Below are 9707 nucleotides of genomic sequence, written 5' to 3'. Positions count from 1 at the left end.
CTATTATAGAAAATGATAACATTATATGGAAATTTTGTATTTATTTCAAATCATTTTTATTTATACTATTTATCAGAACGTTTTCTTACGAGTTCATAACTATTAGCGTCCTTGTTAAAACGAAACAAACATTGAATAAATCAAAATTTTCAGTTTTTACAGGGAGGTAATATTTTGAATCTAGATTTCCCAATGCACATAATGGCGCAATTCTAGTAGCAATGTTCCTTTAAAGTCATGATCTCATGGTAAATTTGAATGTTGAAAATATGTAGAACTATTTTTCATCGCTTTATACTTTTTTTAGTAATAAGTAAAAACTACCATAACACCAGAATTGTTACAAATATGATTAATAAATTACAACTACCTACGTAAACTGAACGCAGACTTAAAAGAAGATTGATAATATTCTATAAAGTTTTATTTATATGTTTTAAAAACTTTGTTGAAAACTATTTTTTCATCTAAAATCTTTATTGCACTTTTCTTTGCTGTTTTGGCAAATTACTCGACCTACAACTGTTGGCCGAGTATCCCTGTGAATTAGTCATTGGATAACCAATGAAATCATGTTTACAAGTAGTTGGTTTTACAAATCATAATTAATACATAAGTTTTTGGAATATATAAAGTAATATGATTACGGAAAATGTACAGTTTGTTCCGCTTTTGATTCTTAGTTATAGTTATTATAATAATAAAAATAATAACAATTTCTTTTTTAAAGATAGTAAACACAGTTATTGCAACAAACCAATTTTCCTTGAGGCCCATGCATACAAATAACAATACTACAGATATTTACACATAGTTAATTTTCATCATATAGTTCAATGTATCAATCACTATAAACATGATCAAAGATAAAACTGTAAAAGAGGTACATGTAGTAAAAATTTAAAATTATAATAAACAAAGCAACATAATAAATTATCGAAAACAGAAATTATCAGGACATTATTTTTAAGTCATTCATTGCCTTATTGTCATACCTTCTGAAATATTGTTACCAATTGGCAGTAGAACAAGAGTTAAACGAACTAGAAAGGAAACACATTAATTTTTTTTTCACACACAATGGTTCGGTTGAAGATGCTACCAATAGCTACAGTACAGTCAACCACAGTTGGACAGCAATAGTCTCAGTTCACACAAGACACTTATTTTGTAAATATGTTGATTTTAATCACGTTTTGTGATATACATGCACATATTGTTAAAATTATCTTGTATACATGCTAGTCTTTGGCAATTACAAGGAGAAATAATTGTTTGTAAATACCGTGCATGCGCAAACGACAAGTAATATTCAGTATCTTGCAGTTTTATTGCTGAATAAGTAGAAATGGAGATGTGGGATATACGTCAATCAGTCTACAGCTCCTCAACAAAAACAACAATCTTACGACATCTAAAGGGCAACATACAGTCTACAATAACAGATCGGTATATTATATGTCAATCTCTAAATTATCCCAGTATATAAAAGTTGTGAATACATTTGTTTCATTAAACTTTGGTGACTTGTTTATATTTAATTAAATAAGCTGCCTTATTTATATATAAATTTCTGATTTCTGAAATTGCATAGTTATGCATGGAACTTTATTTGTTGAAAAATCGTAAAAAAATGTCAATTTTTCACATTTTGGACGGTTATAGAATTTTATTCGTTCAAAACTTTTATATCATTTGCCTTGGTAGATATTGAAGATACTTGGTAACGTTGTCTTTGATGTTTATCACCAGAAGGCGTTTTTTTTTTCTGGGACCTAATGTAACATTGTTATTTTAAGTCCCAGGTTTGTAAAGACTAAAAAGACTAATTAGTAGCAACGACTACTCGACAATAAACATCCCCGAGTAACGAGTATAATACTGCTTGAGTAATATTGTAGGTATATATACGGTTTGCTGATCTGTGTTATAATGTCTTTGATTCCAAGCAATGATGTCCTATCTATATGAAAATGTTTCTTTACTGCTTACCAGTTAAACTAATTAATAAAATCTTATGTGTAGGACCTGTAAGTAACCAAAGAGGGAGAAAGCTTTAAGATATACCTGACTTTGCGGTATGTGCTTTGCTCATTGTTGAAGGCCGTACGGTTACCTATAGTTGTTAATTTCTGTGTCATTTAGTCTCTTGTGGAGAGTTGTCTCATTGGCAATCATACCACATCTTCTTTTTTATATAAAAATTACTTTGAATTAGACAAAATATCATAATTATCTCTAAGGTAATAGCATAAGTGAGTTACATTGTGCATTCTAGCATTCAATCAGCAGCTATGGTCACATAAGCTAGCTTCCTGTAGCAGCAAACACATTTAAAACAAAAGGTATGTTACTGCTAAGAAATGGGAAGTTTACTATTGGAAAGTTGAAACCATCACGTTTGTCATATATTTTAGTTTAAAGTCGTCTATAGGTGTTAATAGCGAGCAAAAGATAAAAAAATACAGCAGACCTTCTACTTTCAGTAGCATCCTTAACCTCAAATTCACTGGTATATATGAGATGCAAACATCTATTGAAATGTGGCACTGGCAAGGAGTACATTATATTCTAAAGAATATTTCAAATAAAGACACAATTCTTCGAATTCTAGGTAGGGAATATAAATTTCAGTTTTGTTTTATTTCATATCAAATTTATAAGGACATTTTTTTCTACTTGTAAGGAAATACAGGTGTGTTTCTTATTTCTATGTTAATTTATATATTTTGTAAAGGTAAAGCAAGCTAATAGTTTGAAACAACCCAAACTTGGAGTTAAACTTGTCAACCAACATCCACATGGAGTATTAATATTTGATAACGCCGTTGTTTGTTAAATATATTGTGCCGCAATATTGAAATATTTGAAAGATACTAGATTGTCATCATGAAAAAGTTGACAGTTTTCGAATGGAACGATGAAATAATTGTCATTCTGCTACCAAACATTGTTGTGCTCTCTGTTTATCTATTTGTTGGAATATGTGGAAACGTCCTTGTTCTGTTGGTTTATGGATGCCAGATTAAAAACTCCTCTGACGAAAGATACTTCATAATAATTTTAGCCGCTTGTGATTTGATAGCTACTTTGTATTTTGGATCGTTCTCAATATACAATTCAATAAACCAAGTCACCTATTCAAACTATGTATTATGTAAAATAACATCTTTCTTTTCTGGCTTGGCCACTTTCATTCCAACATGTATGTTACTTATCATTGCAATTCAACGATACTTCAAAATATGCATGAATCTGAATCATTCTAAGACAATTCTATTTAAGAGAGTGTCATTGGTGTTGGCAAATTTGTTTTCAGTTTTGGTTGCAATGCCATTACCCTTTGTTTCCGAATTAATCCCTGTTCACAGTTCTAGATACCGAATTACCGGAATGCGATGTGGATCGTCTAGTAAAGGGAATAATTTAGCAAGAAATGTATACTTTATTGTGGTTGGTTTGTTTGTTGTTGTCACAGTAACAACATTTGACGTTTTATACGCAAGAATTGCATATACAATATTTCGACATTTTAAGAATAGAAGACTTCAGAATGATAAAAAGGGGAAAGAAGCCAACATAGAAGGAAAAATGTAGGAAATAGCAAAGAAAATCACGAAGATTTGTCTGTGAGTGATTTCCAGATGAATTCACATGAAACTAACTGCAATGAAAAAAATCACACGGCAACTGTTTCTAAACTAACTGAATCTGTAAAGCGACGAAGAAAGGACCGTGAAATAACGTTTAAAATGGCAATCATGTTTTTCGTTTTTATTTTGGTATTTTTTATTTGTTATTCACCGAAATTAATAATGATAATTACTTCTGGAATCGACAAATATTTTGTGGATAGACTTCCTAATAATTATGAAAGATCGGCTGTGTTATTTGTTTATGATATGCAGATCATTAATAACATTGTGAATCCTTTTATCTACGCTTTCATGGACACCATGTTTCGCGAAGAAGCCACGACATTGTTATAGCGTGTGCTTAATTGTGACTAATGTTCTACCAAAGAAATTATTGTTTTTTGATCTGCACCATACTCAGACATATGTCTTTGGATTTGACAAAAAAAGACAAGAACTTCCCAATGTCAGTTTGTTCTTAGTTCGCCTGCAGTTCGTCCAGTTTCTTAATATCAGGAATTTTTTACGGTCCTTTAACTGCAGGGGACGAATCAGACGGGGTGTAACACATAGATACCTTATTAAAATTGGATATCAGATCTTTATTATCACAGTGGTGTTATTTATAGAGCATATTAATTAAGATATGATTGATCTTAACTATGAACTAACTCTTGTCTTAATGGTTATGAATTTAACACTATACTTGAATATTGTCCTTATCGATACTAACAATGAATATGGATTTGATTTTAACATAGCAAAAAATGTATCACCATTCAGATATGAACATCTTTTGTCCTATATCCCGTCTATACAATGTACTTGTATTTTGCTTCACGGTTATGCTTTTCACTAAATGTTTGTGACGTCTTTAATCTAAATACTTTAGATGTGTACTGATTGATACTCTTGTCTGAGAAAACATTATTTATTCATGTTATTTTTTGCTTAGAAGGAGCTTCCAGTATCTGCCAATACTCATAAGTCAGTACTTTGTGTCTTTTGTCTTTTCTTTTTGAATTGTTTTTTTTTCTTTTTCAGGTTCGTGCTGATCTGATGAGTTAATCCCTCTCCAACTGACTGTTAGTTTATTCTCATGTCGTTCTGTTACACTTCTGTTCAAAGTCAGGGAAGGATTGAGCGCTCGGAATTTGATGAGACCGTCGTACAAGTGAGAGGTTTAGCGCTATAAAACCAGGTTCAATCCACCATTTTCTACATTTGAAAATGCCTGTACCAAGTCAGGAATATGACAGTTGTTGTCCCTTCGTTTGATGTGTTTTGTCATTTGATTTTGCCATGTGATTAGGGACTATCCGATTGAATTTTCCTCGGAGTTTAGTATTTTTGTGATTTTACATTTTTTTCACAAACATCTTTACCCCGCTACATTCTGTATGTGGTTGTCGTTAAGTCAGTAGCATGTAATTTGGCGGTTGTTGGGGGTTGCTGTCTGTCATATTTGATTTTCGTTTTCTCGTTTAGATTTTACACATTTTGTAATGACGTGGTCTTTTATATCTAATGTACACTGCCATTCAAGAAAAAAACACCAATTTGAAACGATTAAAGAAATTGTTCAAAACAACAGCCAGTTATTTAATATGCTCATTCACTGTTAAATGTACATGTAAATTTAAGAGGAACGACACATACTACTGAAACAAGATTTAATCATTGATCTCAATAGGGAAAATATCAATATAAAGGATAAAACTCGCTTTTTTTAATAACATAAAAAGTATCGAAATGAACTACAAAATAACCTGACATGAATAGGAAGCAGATAGTAGCCCTTAATAGATGTTTTTTTTTTGTTTTCAATATTTTAACTATATGGTCATCCAAAATTCCTAAAACATTTTTTTCCAGTTCGTAGTCTCTTCTTACAGTACTTTCCATCCCCAAAAAGGAGACACTTGATTTGGTACACTTACACTATTCTAAAATTAAGACTGTCAGCCAGAAGGCAAATATACATATGCAAAAAGCTAAAATACACAAAATAAAGGAATACCTTGAAACTTTCAAAAACCACATTCAAAATCATCAGAGACAGAAATGTTGACTCTTTCGTGTGTTGCAGGCATTGAAAAAGGTCATACAAAACACCATAGAGAAGAGAGTACCGTCAAAAATGACTTCAGGAAAAAAAAAACACATTTTTACCTATTGTGTCTGTTTGTTTTGTTCACGCATCGTTGTCAATATAATGTCATACAAGAGAGAGGTTTAGCTAGCTATAAAAACAGGTTCAATCCACCATTTTCTACATAAGAAAATGCCTGTACCAAGTCAGGAATATGACATTTCTTATCCATTCGTTTGATGCGTTTGAGCATTTGATTTTGCCATTTGATTAGGGACTTTCCTTTTTGAATTTTCCTCGGAGTTCAGTATTTTTGTGATTTTACTTTTTACCACAAAAAACCTCAATAACTTTCCTAATAAAGGGAGAAGTCCATATTACACCATGGAGATGTCCAAATAAGCGTCAAAATACTGTTAAAAAACTTAAAACGCGTAAAGCCACTGGTCCTGTTTCAATACCAAATTTCATACTTAAAGCAGCAGCAGAGGAAGTTGTTCTCCTTCTTACATCCCCGAACACTGGCGAAATTCTAAAAGATTGGAGAGATACAAATGTGGTTCCAATTTCAAAATAAAGTAAAAGCATTTATCATACAAATACAGACCTCTATCTCTTACCTCCATCATATACAACGTCTTGGAACACATTGTACATAGCAACATAATGAATCACTCCGACTAAACTAAAATTCTTACAAATGTACAACACGGATTCCGCCAAAGACAATCATGCGAGTCTCATCTTAACATAACCATTCACGACATCACATCAGAATTAAAAAGGAATTGTCAAGTAGTTACTGTTCTTTTAGATTAAGGTAAAGCATTTTCACAAGGTGTCACATCACCGCCTACTACAGATGTTGGAATATGCGGCGTCAATCTTAAAACCAACAGATGCATTCGCTCCTTTCTACATAACAGAAAATAGAGCGTTATACTGTCTCGACGCAAGTACCAGTACTCTCTGGTGTACAGTCAAGTCACAGTTCTGGGACCATTACTGTTCCTGGCCTACTTCAATGACATGCAAGAAACAACAGCTACATTAGAGACCAAATAATTTGCCGATGACAGCCTTCTCTTTCAAACCATGACCAATAAAGCAGACAATACCCTTCTACAGAGATTTAACATCATTGGTAGACTGGGAAAATAAATGGCAAATAAGTTTCAACGCCACAAAATGACGTGTAATAAGAATATTACAGAAAAATCGACGGTGATACAAACATCATACAAACTCCAGGTTCATATAATGGATACAGTTGAAGACAGCAAATGCCTTGTAGAAGCAATCAGTAACAATCTAACCTGGCATAGTTATATCAATAATAAAGTTGGCTAAGGAATAAGAATTGAACCTTAATAATTTATCAACAGAAACCTTTAAGGCAGCAGCATATATATGGAAAAAACATCATATAGAAAATATATTTATAGAAACAATTCATGGAATTCTAGAATATGAATATAAATGTCAAATTCATTAGTAAATTCTTCCTGTACTGGTAAAGAAAATCACTCGATTTTAAAGAACAATTTTAAATTTAGAAATAATTCTTGAAATTCTAAAATATTTATATAAATTTCAGTCTTTCATCATGTCAAGTTTATAAGGAAATTTAAATAGTAATTGAAAGCTAAAGGAAGCAAACATTTTGAATTACCGTGCTTGGAGTTAAACTTATTAACCAAAATCCCAATAGAATATAACTCTTCGTTGTTTTGTAAATATTTTGTGCCGCGACATTGAGATATTGATAAATACTAGATTGTCATCATGAAAAACATTACAGTTTTGGATTGGAACGATGAAATTATCGTTAGTATGATTCCAAACTTTTTTGTGCTCTCTTTTTATCTATTAATTGGAAGGTGCGGAAACGTCTTTGTTTTGTTGGTTTATACATGTCAGATGAAAAACTCGTCAGACGAAAGATGTTTCACACCAATTCTAGCCGCATGTGATTTGATAGCTACTTTGTATTTTGGATCATTTGCAATATACAATTCGATAAACCAAGTCACCTTTTCAAACTCTGTATTATGTAAAACAATATATTTCTTTTCTGGATTGGCAACATTCATTCCAACTCGTGTGTTACTTATCATTGCAATTCAACGATACTTCAAAAAGTTAATGAATCATAATCAGTCAAAAGACACTTTTATTTAAGAGAGTGTCATTGGTGTTAGCAAGTTTGTTTTCAGTTATTGTTGCAACGCCGATACCGTTCGTAAGTGAAATAATTCCTATCCACAGTTCTAGATACAATATCACCGGGATGCGATGTGGAACGTCACCGAAAGGTAATATTTTAGCACGAAACATATGCGTAATTATAGTTGGGGTGTTTGCTGTTGCTATTTGTACGACTTTTATAACCTTATACTCAAAAATTGCATACAAAATGTTTGTTCACTTCAAAATTGGCAGTAATCAGAACGATAAAAAGGTAAAAGAAATCAACGAAGAAGCCAATTATAGAGAAAAGAATGACCAAGAAGAACATTCAGCTGTATGCGATTCTCAGATGAATTCAGTTGAAAAGAACAACAAAACTTGTCAAATACCAATTATTTCTAAACAAACTGAATCCACAAAGAGACGAAAAAAGGATCACGGAGTTACACATAGAATGGCTATTATGTTTTTTCATTATCACTTTGTTATTTTTCATTTGTTATATACCTAAATTAATATTGATCCTAACTTCTGGAATCTACCAAGATTTTGCGGAAAAACTTTCAACTTCGCAAAGACCGGCTGCGATGTTTGTAAATGACATGTTTATTATTAATAACATTGTGAATCCCTTTATCTACGCTTTTATGAACACCAAGTTTCGCTCCGAAGCACCGACTTTTTTAAAGCGTGCAATTAATGGTTGAAGATCTCATTCGTTACAGGGATGGGACATACTGTGGATTCATTTATTTTGTGGGCTTCAATTTTCGTGGATACAGAAAAAAAGACATTTCGTGGGATAAAAAAATTTGTGGATTGCTGTTTCACAAATAGAAAAAAAATGTTTCAGATACTTTAATTCGTGGATCTCTGTTTTAGTGTTGTCATTTTAGCAGTATTTTTAACATTGCCATATAAGCGGGAGGTTTGGTTAGCCATAAAACCAGTTTCAACTTACCATTTTTTCTTAAAATGTCCTGTACCAAGTCATGAATATGGCAGTTGTTATCCAAAGTTCGTTTCTATTATGTTGTCGTTTGCTTTTGTTGTAGTTTAGTGTTTCTGTTGTTCCGTTGTTTTCCTCTTATAGGTAATGTGTTTCTCTCGGTTTTAGTTTTTTACTCGGGTTTGTTTTTGCTTATTCGAATTATGACTATTGAACAGCGGTATACTACTGTTGCCTTTATTTGATAATAAAAAACAAAAAAGATAGAAATTCATTTAAAATGCTTTGAATTGTCAAAATCCTCATTTGATCATTCTAGGTTAAAAAATTTTATTTAAAACTTCGATTGCAAGGATGGACAAAGGCAACTAATTATTTGTTTGTTTAACAATTTATAAATTCTCGCCGAAAGGTATCAATAAAGGTGCATCGGTTAGTCTATGTTTTAATATCTTGATTACAATACAATGAAATCTTACCCTTGTGGTCAATCATGTATAGTTACTTAGTACACGGAAAAAATATGTACTATGAAAATCAGAGGGCAAATTCAAGCAATTTGATTGGACGAGAAGTTGTACGTATGTGGTAAGTGAAATTTAATGAAACTTTTCAAAAACAATTTACTTAGGGGCAATATCCCGTACTTAATCCTATTGATTTTTAATCACCATTTAACCAAATTATGAAACGGTAATTAACAACTTGCAGTTATTTAACAAAAAATTAAAATTAATTCTCACTGATATTCTACAGATTTCCTAATTCATCTAACCAAAATATTTTTATAATTTATTTCAAGAACACGTTTTAAGTTACCATGTTTATTGCAAGTCAACGA

General features: G+C 31.8%; 1 protein-coding gene across 1 annotated transcript; it reads left to right on the top strand.

The window, feature by feature from the left end:
- The first annotated feature begins 2889 nt into the window (after positions 1–2889).
- LOC127720886 (uncharacterized) lies at positions 2890–8624 on the top strand. Its single transcript, XM_052227628.1, has 3 exons — positions 2890–3092; positions 4057–4105; positions 8277–8624. The coding sequence occupies exons 1-3, from the start codon at positions 2890–2892 to the stop codon at positions 8622–8624; spliced, it is 600 nt and encodes a 199-aa protein (XP_052083588.1).
- Positions 8625–9707: the final 1083 nt, after the last annotated feature.

Source organism: Mytilus californianus, unplaced genomic scaffold, assembly GCF_021869535.1.
Source record: "Mytilus californianus isolate M0D057914Y unplaced genomic scaffold, xbMytCali1.0.p SCAF_11, whole genome shotgun sequence".
Lineage (NCBI taxonomy): Eukaryota > Metazoa > Mollusca > Bivalvia > Mytilida > Mytilidae > Mytilus > Mytilus californianus.
This window is presented reverse-complemented; position numbering and strand designations above follow the sequence as displayed.

What these genes read in the sequence shown, in the direction of transcription:
- LOC127720886 (XM_052227628.1), top strand. Translation starts at nt 2,890, where the DNA reads ATGAAAAAGTTGACAGTTTTCGAATGGAACGATGAAATAATTGTCATT. An exon ending in TGTGATTTGATAGCTACTTT is followed by an intron (nt 3,093 to 4,056) that starts GTATTTTGGATC and finishes CACCATACTCAG; the next exon opens with ACATATGTCTTTGGATTTGA. An exon ending in ACAAGAACTTCCCAATGTCA is followed by an intron (nt 4,106 to 8,276) that starts GTTTGTTCTTAG and finishes AGATGAATTCAG; the next exon opens with TTGAAAAGAACAACAAAACT.